This window comes from Geotrypetes seraphini, chromosome 2 (genome assembly GCF_902459505.1).
Source record: "Geotrypetes seraphini chromosome 2, aGeoSer1.1, whole genome shotgun sequence".
In the NCBI taxonomy this organism is placed as follows: domain Eukaryota; kingdom Metazoa; phylum Chordata; class Amphibia; order Gymnophiona; family Dermophiidae; genus Geotrypetes; species Geotrypetes seraphini.
In genome coordinates, this window is record NC_047085.1 from 481,111,226 (window position 1) to 481,130,495 (window position 19,270).

Consider the following 19,270-nt stretch of genomic DNA (forward strand, 5'->3'; position numbering starts at 1 on the left):
TCCATTCCTCTATACCTCTGTAACGTTCATGGCGCAAGCAGCAATCCCCAACCTGCTGTCGCACCAGTGTCAGTGCTTCCTATGATGTCACTTCCTGGCCCCTGTAACCAGTATTCTGTAAAAAGCTAGGGAACCGGCGTTGGTGCCTGCTGAAACCTAGCATGAATGCAGACGCCTAATTTTTGGGAGTTCAGCGTATAAATAACACCAGCGTCAGCTCTTCCTATGACGTCGCTTCCTGGACCCAAGCCTAGGAGGAACCGACGTTAGAGCAATGGCAGCTTGGGGGTTGCTGCTCATGCCAGGAATGTTACAGAGGTACGGGGAAGAGGCAGGAGGGGGCGGAGGTGAAGGGCTGGAGAGGGCAGGGGAGGGGCACCACTCATCCTCACTACACAGTTCGGGTCCTCAGCTATGGAATGAACTCCCTAAGAAATTAACAGTGACTGAATCCCTGAATGACTTTAGAAAATCTTTAAAAACACATTTGTTCTCTCAGACATTGTCAATTGTTTTAGATGAATATTACTGACTTTGCATTTCTATGTTTTAAGAAAGTTATGTACTAGTTTCATAGATTTTATGTATTTATTTTGTAAATGGTTAGGGCTCTTCAGCTTGGAAAAGAGACAGCTGAGGGAAGATATGATTGAAGTCTACAAAATTCTGAGTGGAGTAGAACGGGTACAAGTGGATCGATTTTTCACTCATGGGGACATTCGATGTAGTTACAGGGAAATATTTTAAAAAACAATAGGAGGACATTTTTTTTCACTCAGAGAATAATCACTGGAACGCATTGCCAGAGGTTGTGGAAAGAGCAGATAGAGTAGCTGGTTTTAAGAAAGGTTTGGACAAGTTCCTGAAGGAAAAGGCCATAGTCTGTTATTGAGAAAGACATGGAGGAAGCCACTGCTTGCTCTGAATTGGTAGCATGGAATATTGCTATTCCTTGGGTTTTGGCCAATCCATGTACTATGGACATAGATTGGCCACTGTGAGAAAGAGCAGCGGAGATTGATGGACCATTGATCTGACCCAATAAGGCTATACAGTCGAGGGAAGTCTGCTGTCTGCCCGGAGCCAGAATAAGAGACGTGACCACCTGTCTCGATAGACTTCTCAGGCCCCAGGACCACTTCCCCATGCTGCTCATCCACGTCGGAACGAATGACACTGCCAAGAACACCCTGGAGGACATAACGAGAGACTTCGGAGCTCTGGGAAAGAGGCTGAAGCAGATAGGAGCACAGGTAGTATTCTCTTCCATTCTTCCTGTTAGGGGCAGAGGAAGGGACAGGGACGAACGCATCCTGAAGACGAATGAGTGGCTACAACGATGGTGCCAGGAGATGAACTTCGGATTCCTGAATCACGGAGAGACACTACAGGGACTACAGGGACCAGACGGACTCCACCTGACCAACAGAGGTAAGAATGTCTTCGGACACAGACTAGCCTGCCTACTCCGAAGGGCTTTAAACTAGGTAAGTCAGGGGTGGGTACCCACTTTTACACCGGAGCAGTAAGTAGCAATCCTGATGTAGCGAACCAACATTACGCTTCTAGGTCTGAGGTAAGTACCCTTACTGCAAACGAATCGCTAGGAGACAATTTGACTCAAATGGGTGGCTCACAACAGGAGCTTAGCAAACAGAAAGAGTGGAGAGCTATGTATGTTAACGCACACAGCCTAGGGAATAAATTTCTAGAACTAGAAACAGAAATAGTTAATGCAGACATAGACATAGTAGCAATATCCGAAACATGGTTCACAGATTCTCATGGGTGGGATATAACCATACCAGGATACAACCTAATTAGACAAGATAGAGAGGGTAAGTTAGGTGGTGGGGTAGCACTTTACATCAAAGAGAACATTAAGACAACCAGGATCACAGATGTCAAGTATACTGGGGAATCCATCTGGGTAAACTTGGCCAGAGGTGGAGAAAAATGCCTGTACCTTGGTGTGGTATACAGACCTCCGAGACAATCGGAGGAAAAGGACGCAGAATTAATTGAAGACATTGAGAATATCACCTTACGGGGGGAGGCTGTTCTATTAGGAGACTTCAACATGCCTGATGTGGACTGGAACACACTATCAGCGACAACTTGTGATAGCAGGAGGATATTAATTTAATTTTAATTTAATTTAATTTATTTCTTATATACCGCTATATCCTTTAGGTTCTAAGCGGTTTGAAGAAAATATACATTAAGATTATAAATGAGAAGTAAGAAGGTACTTAAAAAATTCCCTTACAGTCCCGAAGGCTCACAATCTAACTAAAGTACCTGGAAATTAATAAAGAAGAGAAAATAAAGATGGTTGAAAAAAGAAAAATTCTATGTGAACTTATAGGATGGAAATTAAACTGACAGTGAAGAACTGTATGAAAAATACATATGGAGTGCAGTTAGAGAGGGTAGGTTACAATCTATTTATGGTATTTGTTTAATTAACGTCCATGAAGGAAGTTCGGCTCAAACAAATGGTACTAGAGCCCACTAGGGCCCAGGCCATCCTGGACCTGGTACTTACGAATGGGGAAAGCGTCTCGGACGTCTCGGTGGGAGAGACGCTAGCCACCAGTGACCATAACATGGTATGGTTTAACCTTAAGAAAGGCTTCCCTAGATCACAAACAAAAACAAGGGTACTCAATTTCAGGGGCACTGACTTCACACGCATGGGAGATTTCGTCTACCAGACGCTGCAGGTTCAAGAAGTAACTGATAATGTGGAAGCTATGTGGACAACCTTGAAATCGATCCTTCATGAGGCATCTATCCGCTACATAAAATTGGTAACCAAACAACAAAGAAAAAGGAAACCCCAATGGTTTTCACAGATGAGGTATCATACCTCGTCAAGGAGAAGAAAAGAGCATTTCTATCATACAAACGCATGGGGGAAAAAGAAGCAAACGTTGAATACAGGGCAAAGTGTGCAGCGGTCAAAACAGCAGTCAGGGAGGCCAAACTTCGTATGGAAGAAACTCTAGCGAAGAACATCAAGAAAGGGGACAAATCCTTCTTCAGATACATTAGCGACAGGAAAAAGAACACAAACGGGATAGTACGCCTTAGAACGCCAGACGGGAATTATGTGGAAACTGACTCCGATAAAGCCAAACTACTGAATGATTACTTCTGTTCAGTCTTTACCTGCGAGGCACCAGGGCACGGGCCTCGGCTGGATGCAAAGCAAAGCATGGATGACCCATTTCAGAAGTTTGAGTTCACACCAGCTGATGTTTACAAAGAACTGTCAAGACTCAAGGTGAACAAAGCCATGGGACCGGACAATCTGCACCCAAGAGTGCTCAGAGAGCTATGCGATGTTTTGGCGGAACCGTTAGCCATGCTCTTCAATCTCTCCCTAAGTACGGGGAGAGTCCCCCTGGACTGGAAAACTGCCAATGTGTTCCTCTGCACAAAAAGGGTTGCAGAGCGGAGGCTGCGAATTACAGACCAGTAAGTCTCACATCAATAGTGTGTAAACTCATGGAAACTCTACTTAAAGGGAAATTAGACACGATATTGGATGAGGGGAATCTGAGGGATCCCTGTCAACATGGATTCACTAGGGGCAGGTCATGCCAATCCAATCTTATCAGCTTCTTTGACTGGGTGACAGGAAAGCTAGACTCGGGAGAGTCTCTGGACATAGTGTACTTGGATTTCAGTAAAGCGTTTGAAAGTGTCCCACACCGTAGACTATTAAACAAGATGAAATCGATGGGGTTAGGTGAGAAACTAACGGCATGGGTCAATGATTGGCTGAGTGGAAGACTTCAGAGGGTGGTGGTCAATGGCACCCTCTCTAAGACATCGGAGGTGACTAGCGGAGTGCCGCAGGGCTCAGTCCTGGGACCATCCCTTTTTAACATATTCATAAGGGACTTGACCCGAGGGCTTCAGGGAAAAGTAGCGCTGTTTGCCAACGACGCCAAACTGTGTAATATAGTAGGTGAAAGCGATCTCACGGATGGTATGGTGCAGGATCTGATCAAGTTGGAAAACTGGTCCTCGACATGGCAGCTGGGCTTCAACGCAAAGAAGTGTAAGGTGATGCATCTCGGCAGCAGAAATCCATGCAGAACATGCACCTTGAATGGAGAAACACTAGCTACGACCTCAGAAGAACGGGACTTGGGAGTAATCATCAGTGCAGACATGAAGGCTGCCAAACAAGTAGAGAAGGCCTCATCCAAGGCAAGGTGGATGATGGGATGTATCAATAGAAGCTTCGTCAGCCGTAAACCTGAAGTCATAATGCCACTGTACAGAACCATGGTGAGACCTCATCTGGAGTACTGTGTGCAGTTCTGGAGGCCACATTACCGTAAAGATGTACTTCGAGCTGAGTCAGTCCAGCGAATGGCCACTAGGATGGTCTCCGGACTCAAGGGTCTCTCATACGAGGAAAGACTGGGCAAGTTGCAGCTCTACTCTCTAGAGGAGCGCAGGGAGAGGGGTGACATGATTGAGACATTTAAGTACGTCACAGATCGTGTCGAGGTGGAAAACAACATATTCTTTCCTAGGGGACCTTCAGTCACAAGGGGGCACCCGCTCAAACTCAGAGGAGGGAGATTTGGTGGTGACACCAGGAAGTATTTCTTTACAGAAAGGGTGGTGGATCACTGGAACAAACTACCGGTGCAGGTGATCGAGGCCACTAGCGTGCTCGACTTTAAGAATAAATGGGACATCCAGGTGGGATCTCTACGTGGGTCGAGCAGCACTCTGACTTAATGGGGTGGGACAGTGGAGTGGGCAGACTTGATGGGCTATAGCCCTTTTCTGCAGTCATCTTTCTATGTTTCTATGTTCTATGTTTCTATACTTATGTTGTTATGCTAATTGTAGATTGGCAGTACATAACAATTTTTAAAAAATTTAATTACCCAGTTTATTGGCTTTGACTATTGACCCCTCACTTCTTCCAAACATGTATACTGTCTTGTCGCAGTTCTCTACTAGTACAGAAGATATTGCAACCTAATTATGTGCATGACTTACTGCACCTAAGTGAAACCTTCTTGTGTAAACGGTAACAGTGTTGGCTGCTCTGCCTACCTCAGTCAAATGGAGATGAGGGCCTTGCTTGTTTAGGCAGCTGCAAATGTGTGATATGTAAATATACCCTGCGAGTGGAGGAAGTCATTTTTCATTCAGGAGAACTCGGCACCTACGCTCGTGTCAAACCTGGATCCAAATGCAATAAGGAATTTCTTCCATTTGTGTACCAATAGGGGAAACCACTCATTACTTCTGGCCCTTAAAAGGTTTTCCAACTACTCAGTTGGATAATAAACCCCTAGTCAACAAAATGGGATTGCAAGCTCTCTTTTCTAGTTGCCAGTAAATGTCTCATTTGTTTAAATTGCTTCATTTTAAGCGGTGTGTTATTCCACTTAAATATAAAGGTTAACAAAAATGTCAATAAGAAAATATATAAGGTGCTACTTTAAATATTGAGATTTTTTAAAATTCTTTATTGATTTTCCAACCATCAACAGTGCAAAACACAAATATATAAGCATATGATAAATCAATAAAAGCACATTCATCTTACAAACATATATGAGCAACCATTTTATCCCACCCCCCACCCAATGACTAATCAATAAAAACACAAAAACATAGATTCTTTCAATAACCTTTCTCTATTTAAAAACAGTAATGTACTCCCACCCTTCTCCCACCCACCCAAGAAGTATATACTCAAAGGGCTAAAATTAAGATAGAAATAACCCCCCACTCCCACCCTCTCACCCTTCCCTGGATGTGTGTGGAAATAAACAAAAATTAAATTATAGACAAAGGACAACTATAGTGAAGTAATAAAAGACGTCAATGGGCCCCAAACCAGTTTAAATAAATTACTATGCCCCTAACATGTCAGCATTCATTTTTTCATACCTATAGCTGGAGCATAAATTCGCCCACCAAAAAGGAAAATTGAGGCAATCATAATTTTTCCAATTACGAGTTACCATATGCAATAATGTTCCACATATGACTACCTCATATGTCAATGGAATTGATGATTCCAGTATATTATTAATCTTTCCCCATATTGACTTCCAAAAGTTGAGTATCAATTGCAACCATGTATAATTCTGAGACTTTCAAATACCGAGTTATTGTTGCAGTCGTGAAAAATCAAGCATTTTCCCATTTGAAAAAACATCACCTAGTTTACGCATACCTGCCTGCATCCATTGCTTCCAGAAGATCGCAGACAAATTTTCCAGGTGTCAAATAAAATACTATTGTCCTTAACATATCTGGGTAACTTGATACTCAACACATGAAACAGTCGTAATGGGGACATAAATACAGCAAATCAGGGAGATGTTCCATGAGCTCAGGAAGGATCCAATACATACTCTTGACGCAGTATATAGGCCTGATGGTAGCTATAAATATTGGTAAAATTTACCCCACCCGCCGCAATTGGTTTTTGTAAAGATACTTTGGCAATTCTCGCAGTCTTACCCAGCCAAATAAACTTAGTAAGAATACTATTTAATTTCTTGTAAAAGGACCCCTGAAAATAAACTGGCAACATTCCCATTTGGTAGCAAACCACAGGCAAAATCATCATCTTAACCGTTTGAACTCTCCCCCACCAAGACAGATGTAAAGGGTTCCATTGCTCACACATTTCTGTGACCTTCAGCAATAAAGATTTTTCATTTACTTTCATCGTTTCTTCCAGTGTTTTTGAATCCAAATATTGAGATGTTTTAATATATTTTCTGGCCCTGATATTCAGCACTATTTAGCAGACTAAAAAGCACATAGTCAACTATCCGCTGATGGGGGAAGCCACTGCTTGCCCTGGATCGGTAGCATGGAATGTTACTTCTCTTTGGGATTCTAGAATCTTGGTACTCTTTGGGGATTTTGCATGGAATGTTGCTATTCCTTGGGTTTTGGCCAGGTACTAGTGACCTGGATTGACCACCGTGAGAACGGGCTGTGGGCTTGATGGACCATTGGTCTGACCCAGTAAGGCTATTCTTATGTTCTTATTCAGCGAGAGATTGCTGGCTATCTCCATCCAAGTAAGCACAATTTACATCAATTATGAGGTGCTAAGTTTTAATTATTGATGCCAGTTAAGCCTTTTTAAATAATTAACCCCCTCTTTTATGAAGCCGTGTTAGCTATTTGACATCGTCCTGGAATTAGAGTACCAAGGGCTAGATTCACGAAGCCCACTGATCGTGTACTGGCCTGATTCACAAACCTCTGTGCCGATCGTCCTCCGATCCAATCCGCGCATGCAAATGACGGGGAGCGGCATGCAAAGTAGGAAGGACGTGATTCACAAAACAATTTCAGGAACACCGACTTGGCTGGCCGATCCAAACACAAGCGACTACCGAGGACCAGTCGCTTGTGCAAAAACCCTGCTCTCTGCCCCGAATCTCCTGCTCTCTGCCACAATTCTGCTTCAACTGCCCCGATTCTGCTTTTCCTGCTCTCTGCCCCGACTCCGTGGTTTTAACCCGCAGGTTAAAACCATGGGCTCGCGAAAGTTCCCAGCTCTAAACAAAAAGTTTCCAGCTCTTCCTTTGCGGTGAGCATGCGCAGACCATCTACAAGGCAAAGAAGATGGTCTGCGCATGCTCAAGGATCGCTCTCTAGCGATCTATGCGGTCGGTGGGGGGGCATGCCTCCGATCGCCCTCATTTGTAGCGCCCCCCATTTGTGAATCAGTTGGTCCGCCTCAGATTGGACAGAATCGGGCAGGTTGGTGAATCTAGGCCCAAGTTTTCTTGTAGTTCTTTGCTGGATGCCCTGCAATGGGTAAGAGAAAAGTCAAAGATGCATTCAATTTTTTAGCCTGTCCTTCCGAAGGAGCTCAGAATGGATTATAAATCAGGTACTCAAGCATTTTCCCTAGCTGTCCTGATGAGATCACAGGCTATCTAATGTACCTGGGGCAGTAGAAGATTAAGTGACGTGCCCAAGGTCATAAGGAGCAGCACGGGGTTTGAATCCACAACCACAGGGTGCTGAGGCTGTAGCATCTAACCCAGTGGTCTCAAACTCAAAACCTTTGCAGGGCCACATTTTGGATTTGTAGGTACTTGGAGGGCCTCAGAAAAAAATAGTTACACTTCCCCCTCCCCATTCGCGGTTTCCCCACTCGCAATTTCACATAATCGTGATTTTTTTTGGGGGGGGGGAGGGGGAAAACCCCCCCATATTTTTGCCTTCCCCCCCGTCATCCCAGCCTTACCTGGTGGTCTAGCGGGCTTTCAGGGCAGGAACGATCTTCCTATGCTCCTGCCCCGTGCAGATCGCCAATAGGAAATGGCTGCCGTGAGCTCCCGTAGTCTCTCGAGACTACGACAGGAACTCCCTATAGCCATTTCCTATTGGCGATCTACACGGGGCAGGAGCGTAGGAAGATCGCTCCTGCCCCGAAAGCCCGCTAGCCCACCAGGTAAGGCCTGGATGCCGGGAGGAGGCGGGGGTGGGTCAGAGTCGGATATTCGCGGTATTTCCCTATTCGCGGTCCGGCTCTGCCCCTATCCCCCGCAAATAATGAGGGAGATGTGTAATGTCTTATTAAAGAAATGACAATTTTGCATGAGGTTAAACTCTTTATAGTTTATAAATCTTTCCTTTTGGCTAAGTCTTAATAATAATATTGCCATTTATAGCTACAGAGACATATGATCAAGAAACTGTTTTATTTTACTTTTGTGATTATGATAAATATACCGAGGGCCTCAAAATAGTACCCGGTGGGCCGCATGTGGTCCCCGGGCCGCAAGTTTGAGACCACTGCTCTAACTAGTATTCTGTAAAAAGCTAGGGCACCAGCCTGCTGAAACCTGTCATAAATGCAGATGCCCAATTTCTAGGAATGCCCCCTGACACACCCCCAAGGCCACGCCCCTTTTTGAGTTGAGTGCTAAAAAGTTATAAAATAGTGACAGGGCAGATGCATGCACAAAGGCAAATGGTTGCCAGTTAACTCCGATTAGTGATTAATGCCTTGTTAGTTAATCTGAGTGCACAGCTGCCCTATGCTCTCAAATTTTAGCGGCCTTTATAGAATCCAGTTTAATGTGCATACATTCTTTATAAAATACCTGTGCAGATTGTACACACATGCATTTATATCAGTTACAGAACTACGGCTTTAATCTAGCCTCAGTTTCTGATTATAGACTAAATAGACTAAAAATACATATCATCCAAACCTCTTGACCTAGATGACATGTTATACAATTACTCTCCATATATTGATATGGCATGCTTCAATTTCCCTCCTTGCCAAGTCCCTCCCAATCAACTACCATGCCTTTCACGGTCTAACATAGTAAATGACGGCAGATAAAGACCTGAACGGTCCATCCAATCTGCCCATAAATTATACCCATTAAAAAATACATGATTAGATTAACTTGTCTCTTCTTTGATATCTCTGAGCCGTAGACTGTAAAGTCTGATATTGTTCTAGGTTCGAAATGATGAAGTTGCCGTCCAAGCGCACTCCAGCCTATCCGACCATCCCGTTTTTTGTAGGATATCTACCGTAAAGTCTGGCCAGTAACATCGCCATGTTCCAAATTAGTGGAGTTCCCGTTGATGCCCTCCCCAGCCCATCCTACACCGAATCACCATATACGGGACACAGGCGGTGCAGGTCTGTCCAATACCGGCCTTAGTTCTTTAATTTACATCCTTCATTTTCTAATGAAAGATCTTCTATTTTTATCTCACACTTTTTTGAATTCCATCACCATTTTCCTCTCCACCGCTTCCCCATTTGGGCAGATGACAGGCATTTTATCATATGCATGCATACATGATATGACATTTATAAATATCTGTTAGACTGCATTCATAGTGCTATTGATAAATAATCCCTGCTTTATTTAGCAGCTATCCTACTTTTCTACTGTGAAGATCATCTACACGGTGGGATACAGCATGTCTATCATTTCTCTCAGCATTGCAGTCATCGTTTTAATCATATTAAGGTAAGTTTGTAAATGATTCCACTAAGGGGGGATTCAACAAAGGATGTTGAGCGTGTTAGCACATGCAAACACATTAGCACGTGCTAACCACTAAAGACACCCACAAGGATATACAGTGCTCCCCCCGGTCATTCGTGGTCGTCGATTCGCAGTCCCGGTCATTCGCGGTATTTTCCGACCGCAAATGACTGGGCAGCCGGAGAGGCAGGAGAGAGCAGCCGGAGCGCCGGCGAGTGAAGGAAATCACTCGCACTATGCTCCGACCGCCTCTTTCTGCACTAAAGTCGGGCCTCACCAATCAGGAGCTGCTTTGACATGGGGCTCCTGATTAGTAAGGCCCAACTTTAGTGCAGGAAGAGGCGGTCGGAGCATACCGCGAGTGATTTCCTTCACTCGCCGGCGCCCGCTAAAAACCGTATTCGTGGTTTTTCAAGATTCGCGGGGGTTCTTGGAACAGAACCCCTGCGAATATCGGGGAAGTACTGCAATGGGCATTTTTAGTGGTTAATGTGCACTAATGCACTTAGCGATCTTTGTTGAATTTGCCCCCTGAGTGTCAACATTATGAGGCCAAGGGAATTAAATTAAGAAGAACAGTAAAGTTTGGCTTCTTTAAAGAAATATTTGGAAGCTTTCTTTTTTTACTATCACTGAAATACATTTTATTATTTTGGACTTAGGGTTCCTCTTACTAAGCTGCGCTAGCGATTTTAATGCCTCCATACTGCTGGCGTTAGTGTTTCCGCGTAGCGCGTGGCTTAGCGCGTGCTAATATTTGGCGTGCGCTAAAATCGCTACCGCAGCTTAGTAAAAGGAGCCCTTAGTTTACACCTTTGCCAGTAGTAGCCAAAGGAGACTTTCATTTGGGAAAACTCAATATTTTCCTGTTCCCAGGGGCTTTACATTTATGTTTTCTTAAAACATTTCATATATCGCCTCCAACATCCAGTACCCAGTAGTTTACAATTAGAGAATGACACGGTGACAAAATTCATCACCGTTCCCGTCCCCGAGGATAACCGCGGGAAACCATCTCATGTCATTCTTTAAGGAGAGAGGGAAGAATCAGAGTATGAATGGCCACAACCACTGACCCGCAAGCTTTGCTTTGAAGAATGCTGGTGTAGAAGGACCGAGGTTGAAACAGACACTACAGAATGACAGTCTCTGGTATCCAGAGCAGATATTGTGATGTCATAATGCCTCATTCCACCAGTGCCTAAGAACCAATCACATCAGTGATGTCACAATGGCTTCATTATCGTTGGCTCACATAAGCACAGCCACTGACCCGCAAGCTTTGCTTTGAAGAATGCTGGTGTAGAAGGACTGAGGTTGAAATAGACACTAGAAAATGACATGGGATTAGTTCCCACGGTTATCCGCAGGGACGGGAACGATGATGAATTTTGTCATCGTGTCATTCTCTATTTACAATCTCTAATTATATATTAAAAAAACCAAAAAAAACCCACCACAATAAGAGCTCCAATTCATAAAATAGGACGGACCTAAATTCCATACATATATGAGGAAGAACGGCCTAGTGGTTAGAGCTACAGCTTCAGTATCCTGAGGTTGTGGGTTCAAGCCCCATGCTGCTCCTTGTGACCCTGGGCAAGTCACTTAATCTTCTATTGCCCCAGATATGTTAGATTGATTGTGAGCCCCCTGGGACAGATAGGGAAAAATGCTTGAGCAGCTGAATATAAACTGCTGAAACAACCTTCATTGATAGGCGGAATATAAATAACTTAAAATAAATAAATAAATAACTCTTATTCATAAAACCGGACAGAGCTGAATTCCATGCATACCAAGGGCTCCTTTTACAAAGCTGCGCTAGCGGTTTTAGCGCACGCACCGGATTAGCACGCGCTACAGCACGTGCTAGCCAAAAAATCTACCGCCTGCTCAAAAGGAGGCAGTAGCGGCTAGCGCACACGGTAATTTAGCGAGCGCTATTCTGCGTGTTAAGGCCCTAGCACGGCTTTGTAAAAGGAGCCCCAAGATTTTCCATACCAAACCCCCCCTAAAAAGGGTCAATCTCTCATCCCATTATTGCTTACAGTCAATCTATATCTAAGGCAGTGGAGGGTTAAGGACTAAAATCTATATATGGCACCGATAAAAACTGGCACTTCGTGCTATTCTATACAGGGTGCTCAGCGTTGGAAGCTGTTTCTGTGCCCAATTTGGGGTGCAAGGATTTACGCCAAATAAACCCGCTGCAATTTCTCATGCCTAAATTAGGAGCGGAACTCCCTTAATTCGTAACACTCTACGCACATTCTAGGAACTTCCCCGATTCGTCCACGCCCCTCCCCCCATGGCTGCGCCACCTTTATGGACCATGTGCAAAATTTACGTGTGGAGCCTAAAGATGTGTTCATAAATTCAAATACGCTCATAATACCAGTAATTGATTATTAGCACCCAATTATTGGCTCATTTGATAATTAAATTTCGTGCGCAGATTGGGCTTGCATCCAAATTTGGGTGTGTGTCATTTTTAGCACCATATATAGAATTAAGATGTAAGTGGTTTGCCCAAGATCACGAGGGCATCTTTCTTTCTTTCCTCGGCTGTCCACCACCACCCCTTCCCTGCTCCCCCTGTCCAGCAGCAGCCCTTCTCCCTTCCTTTTACCTCCCCGCTGTCCAGCAGCACTTCTTACCTGATGCCCCTGTCCAGAAGTAGGCCTTCTCCTTTCCCTGCTCTCCCTGTCCAGCATCCGCTATCCCGGGCAGCCTCGGGGCTTTTGCTAGACCGGCCCACCTCACATTATCGATTTTGGATTGTTTGTAGTTGTTTGGTCATAAAGGCAGGGCAGGGGAGGTAGAGGATGTTGCTGTAGTCTAGCAGTCCTAGGATAAGGGATTGCACTATAAACTGGAATTGTGTTCTTTCAAAGAATTTCCGGATTTGTCTCAGATTTCTCATTGTTGCGAAGGATTTCTGTATTGTTTTATTTATTTGCGGTTGCATAGTACAGCATCTGTCTATTGTCATTCCTAGTAGTTTTATGGTGTTTTGGATTGGATAGTTGATTGAGTTGAGTTCTAAGTTGGTTATGGTTGGGACTTTGTCATTTTCGAGGAGTATGAATTTAGTTTTATCTGGGTTGAGTTTCAGTTTGTGTTCTTTCATCCAGATCGTAACTATTTCTAGTGTTCTGTGTAGTATATTTGTCATGGTGGTCTTTGGCTGATCGTATGGTATGAGGATGGTGATATCATCCGCATAACTATAGGTGGTTATGCCTAGATTGTCCAGGTAAACTCCGAGAGAGGCAGTGTATAGGTTGAAGAGAGTAGGGGATAGTGGGGATCCCTGTGGTACGCCGCAAGGGTTTGACCAAGGCTCAGATTTTTCTTTGTTTGATTTTACTCTGTAGGTTCTGGATTTTAGGAAGCCTTCAAACCAAGAGTATACTTTATCTGAGATACCTATTGCATCCAAGATTTGAAGAAGGATGTTATGGTCAACTAGATCAAATGCTGCAGTCAGGTCCAGTTGTATGAGAAGCATTTTTTTTCCTGTGCTAAGATGTTGACTGGCTGTGTCCAGAAGGGAGCTTAGTAGTGTCTCAGTGCTGAAGTTGGTTCTGAAGCCACATTGCGTGGGGTGGAGTAAGTTATGGTCGTCTAGATAGTTTGTGAGGAGTTTGGCTATTAGGCCTTCTGTAATTTTGACATATAGCGATATTGAGGCAATGGGTCTGAAATTGGAAGGTTGGTCCATTGGTCCTTTTGGGTCTTTATGAATTGGGGTAATGATGATTTCGCTGAGGTCAGTAGGGAAAATGCCATCTGTGAGTGTAGTTTGTATCCATTGCAGAAGTAGAGTACAGAATTTAACACTGGAGGTAGTAAGGAGATATGATGGGCAGTGGTTGAGGTCACAGGAAGCGTGGCTGTATTTTTTGTAGAGTTTATTGAGTTCGGACCATTGTATGTTGGGGAATTGAGACCATGTTCTGTCTGCTGCTGTTGATTCTTTTCCTGTGGGGTGAATTATGATTTTGTTTAGGTGGGATGGGGTAAAATTGAGGGTGGCTCTGGCGTTAGTGATTTTGTTCTTGAAGTGATCTGCTAAGAGGGTAGCTGAGGGGGGTGGGGTGTTTGTGGTCGTGTAGGGTTTGGTATCAGTTAGGTCTTTTAATATTTGGAATAGTTTTTTGGTATCTTGGGTTTCTGTGCCTATAAGATTTGTGTAGTGAGTTTTCCTCTTGTCTTTTAGTAGAAGTTTATATTGTTTGTTAATTTTTTTCTAGGCGGTTTTGGTTTGATCTAGGTTTGTTTTTCTCCATTTTCTTTCTAATCGTCTGCATTGTCTTTTAAGTTGGAGTAGATCGTTGTCGAACCATTGGTCTGATCTTCTGCTGGTTCTAGTTTTGGCTTGTAATGGGGCTAGTTCATCCAGGATGTTGGTGGTCAGATTATTCCAGTGAGAGATGAAGCCTTTGGGGTCGCAGACCTGGAGTGTTTCATCTATTTTTGTCCAGAATACGATTGGCTCGATATGTTTGCGTGAGGTGTATGTTATTTTTTGGATTTAGGTGTGGTTTTGTTCTTGGTCCAGTTGATGTTGAAATTGTAAGTGTAGTGGTCTGACCAGAGGGATGGGGACCAGGTTCCACTGAGTGTTTGAATTACTGGGGTGGTTAGTTGACGGGTCATGAAGGCTGCAATGTCAAGTTGATGTCCTTTTTCATGAGTGGTTTGTGGGTTTAGGATTTGGAAGGATAAGGCATTGAGAAATGCTAGACAGTTTTTAGCTGGTGTGGATGTTAGGTCTTCAAGGTGAAGATTTAGATCTCCTAGAATAAGGTTATATTCTGCTGTTAAAGAGTTTTGGTAAATGAAGTTTTCAAATTCAGGTCTCACTGTGGTCCAGTTACCTGGTGTTATGTAACAGAGCATGCAATTTAGTGAGTTTTTTAGTGTGGTGCTTGTGAGATGACAGGCAAGGAAGTCCATTTGTGTGGTGGATGTTTTTTCTAGTATATTTAGGGTTTGGGAATCCTTGAATATTATTGCTAGTCCTCCTCCTCTTTTTTTCTCTCTGCAGGTCACTGTTATTTTGTACCCCTGAGAGCATACCTCTGTTATTCTAGGGTCTGTGTCTGAAGTTAACCAGGTTTCTGTTAGGAAGAGGCAGTCTAGGTTTTCGGTTTTTATCCAATTTTTTATATGTTCTGTTTTGGGTCCTAAGGCTCTGATGTTTACGTAGGCACAGGTTAGGGTAGTGATATCTGTTTGATGAATGTGGGTCATTTCAGGGTAGATGAGTGTTTTAGGAGGAGATTGAGGTTTGGTCTTGGGAAGTGTTGGTCTTCTTCTCCAGGTTAGGGTGATGGGATGTTGAGTGCTGGTTTGGTGGTTCGAGTTTCTTGTTATAAGGGATCGCCTGTTGTGGTGTTGGAAATTGGTTGCAATGGAGCTTGCGAGTGTGATGGATAAGTTGTTTGCTACTACTTTCCAACTGGTAATGAGGAGGATTATCAGTAGGGTGGCTTGAGTATGTGTTTGTGGTGATAGCTTCATTTTTGGTGACAGGGGGTAAGGGTCTGGATTGTTTCAGAAAGCGGCCTGTCCTGCTGTTATCGGTGAGGGAGATAGATCCCGCTGTTTTGTGGGAGTTAGGACCTGCTGTTGGACTATTCAAATGAATAAGCTGCGGGGGGCTTCGGGAGGTGGAGCTTGACTCCCACGCGGCCCGAAGTTCTTTTCCTGCAGCGGGAGGGCTGGCTTGCGTTGGGTCAGCTCCCGGTGGCAATGGAGCTGCCCTGAAGAGAGAGAGCTGTTGCAGGGGGCTTCGGGAGGCGGAGCTGGTCTCCCACGCGGCCCGATGTCCTTTCCCTGCAGCTGGGGGTCTTTTTTCATTGGGGCAGCTCCCGGTTTCAATGGGGCTGCCCTGGAGAGAAGAGGAGCGAAACTGTGCTCTGCAGGAGGCTTCGGGGGGCGGAGCTTGACTCCCACACGGCCCGAAGTTCTTTTCCTGCAGCGGGAGGGCTGGCTTGCATTGGGGCAGCTCCCGGTGGCAATGGAGCTGCCCTGAACAGAGAGAGCTGTTGCAGGGGGCTTCGGGAGGCGGAGCTGGTCTCCCACGCGGCCCGATGTCCTTTCCCTGCAGCTGGGGGTCTTTTTTCGTTGGGGCAGCTCCAGGTTTCAATGGGGCTGCCCTAGACTGACATGGTATGAGGTTAAACAAGGTCATTTCAGCAGTCATGCTCTTGCTCTAAAATTATTTGTGTTTTCATTAACAGGAGACTCCACTGTCACAGAAACTATATCCATATCCAGTTGTTTATCACCTTTATCCTCAAAGCATTTGCAGTTTTCATTAAGGATGCCTTCCTCTTCAGTGATGAAGATGTTGATCATTGCAGCCTCTCAACAGTATGTATTTGAAAAGGCTCTTTTAAAGGGGTGATGCCATAAGGTAGCATCTAGTTTTAGGCATGAATAATTCCCCAAATTCTGTTTATAATGCCATGAGTTGTGCATGCAATTAATTGTTTAACAAGCCAATCATCTACTAATTTATGCTAATTGGCGCTAACTAGACGTTATGCACACAATTTGATAGGCACATTCTATACAGCGGTGCGTGTCACTTCTAGTGCATGAATCTCAAAAGAGGGCATGGCCAGGGGAGGAGCATGGGCGGACCTCGGCATTCTTAAAAGTTAGGTACGCTGTTACAGAATGCACCCAATCCACACCCAATTTAGGCACAGGCATGTAAGCCTGGTTTTCCTTGGCTTAAATCGGTGCAATTAAATGTTATAGTATGTATGGCCACTAAGCACGATGCTTTGTATAGTGGGAATTTTTTTTAAAAAAAAGAATTGCGCTATTCGCCATGCCGATCAGTGGCAATTTTTTGGGATGCCATATATAAGAATTTAGCCCAGTGTCATTATTGAAATCATTTATATGTTTGTAAGTGGCAATACACATGTGTAAATGCCAACCAACATAAAATTATATTATTAGATTATTTTATTTATATACTGATTATATCCTAAGTATCATATACATGATTTGAGAAGTGGCATGCTGTCAGGCCTTCAAGGGATTCTGGCTGTGAGCTCTCGATGGCTACTCAACCTTCATGTCCAGCTGCGTGCCATGGCTCCTGGAAACTCTTCCTCCTTCCCCCCACTTTATTGAGTATTTTTTACTGTGTTGTCAGAGTATTGTGAATCCTGCCCTCAGTTGTTTGGGACCTTCATTGTGGAATTCATTACCTGCTGCTATCAGTAATATAACTAATTATCTGGGTTTTTGCAAAGAATTAAAAACCTGGAGTTTTGAAAACAATTTCTGTTAAGGTCAGACCACTTATTGAGCTAACATTTCTGTCAGTGGCATATGGTTAGAGCCTTCGAGGGATTCAGTGAAGGCCCTGACCATAGGCTGCTGGCTGTAGGCTCCCGATGGCTACTCTACCTTATCTTCAGCTGTGGACTATGGCTCCTGGAGGCTTTAACTCCTTCCCTCTGGCTGCGAGCTCCCAGCAGCTCTTTCTCCTTCCCTCCAACTGGACTGCAGACTGTGGGCTTCCGTCTCCTCCTCCTTATATCTAGCATGTCATGCTTCATTAGCCAGCCAAGGGATTCAGCAAGGGATTCTCCACAGAAGCTGAATTCCTTGATGGCTCTAGGTGAGCTCAGCGTTTGGGCTCCTCCTGCTTACAGGAGCACCTATTGCCATCAGGGGATTCAATGCCTGGACAAATTACCCTAAAGGCATTTTTTGGTTGTGTATTAAGTTGATTGGTTAGGCTGGCAGAACTTCTGAGCCTACCTAACCAATGAGGTGAAATGAAATGAAAAGTGTCAAGAAAGGTGTGGCATAACTTGTAAGTTTCATAGTTCCACATCATTCTTTCCTTGGTTGGGCTGAGAACTTTTCAGCGGCCCCTTGTAGATGGTATTTTACAACAGTGTAGGCAAGGGAAATCTGCACCCCCCCTTCCAAATGAAAATTTTGCATCTCTTAGTAGTCTTTTTACTAAAGTGTGCTAATAGATACAGCACATGCTAGAAGGGGAAGGAGTAAAACGCGGACCTCAAGGACCTGACAGACCTCGCGGATCTAAAACCGCATGTCCTTAAAACTCTGAGGTCCGTGTTCGTGTAGTTACCGTATTTTCACGCATATAACGCGCGCGTTATACACAATTTTTACAAACCGAGTATAACCATGCGTGTTATATTCGTGAGCGCGTTATCCCTTTTTTTTTTACATAGTTCCCCCCCGACGTCTGATTCACCCCGCAGGACCGTTTGCACCCCCACCCCGAAGGACCGTTCGCGCTCGCACACGCACCTGCACCCCCACCCCGAAGGACCGCTCGCACCCCCACAGCCTCCCCCCCCCCATCATGTAGAAGCTGCCTACCGTCGTCCTGCTGCTTCCTCTGCTGGCGGTCTTTCCCCTTCTCTTAGCCCTGCGTCTACGCTGCTTCATCTTCCAGCGGTCCTGCCCTTTCTCTGACGTCAGTATAGGGGTGTGCGCGGTATATAAAAATTTATTTACATAAATTACAGTGCGCATTTTACACGGGTGCGCAGTATATGAGTGAAAATACGGTAGTTTCTCGCTCTGACAGACCTCGATACCAGTGGCGGTGACCCGGCCCAACCATCTGGGCTCTATAAACATTCAATTATTGCCAGCAAAGTAGCCGCACCACTTTTAGTCTCTGGCTCTGACAGACCTCGGTGACATTTTAGCCCTGACGGATCCTAATATTTTTCCCTCCCTATGCTGAGACGGATCCGTCAGGGATAAATTGTCATCGAGGTCTGTCAGAGCCAGAAACTAACTACAAGTGGCACGGACCTCAGATTTTTAAGGACATGCGGGTTTAGATCTGCGAGGTCCGTCAGGTCTGCGTTTTACCCCTTCCCCACTAGATGTCATGCAACCCATTCTATACCTATGGGCTACATGGCATTTAACGCAAACTAATTTAGTGGTTCTCAAACTTTTGGGGTTTGCGGCACACTGTAAAACATGAAAATTTTTCCAGCACACTTGTGCACAAAATTAAAAAATATTAACTATACTATGAATAAAAGTAACAAACTTCAGAAAGCTATTAATAATCTTGTTTTAATAAATTAAGGGGTCCTTTTATCAAGCTGCGGTAATACCGCGCGTTAAACCGCCTGCTACGCTAGCCGCTAATGCCTGCATTGAGCAGGCATTAGTTTTTTAGCTGG

General features: G+C 44.5%; 1 protein-coding gene across 1 annotated transcript in view; it reads left to right on the top strand.

Moving 5' to 3' along the window:
• GHRHR (growth hormone releasing hormone receptor) overlaps window positions 1-19,270 on the top strand; it is a 76,483-nt gene that overhangs the window by 23,783 nt on the left and 33,430 nt on the right. The window contains exons 4-5 of the mRNA XM_033932898.1: window positions 9,931-10,028; window positions 16,301-16,433. Of these exons, the coding sequence (XP_033788789.1) occupies window positions 9,931-10,028; window positions 16,301-16,433 (231 nt within the window). The remainder of the gene's footprint in view (window positions 1-9,930; window positions 10,029-16,300; window positions 16,434-19,270) is intronic.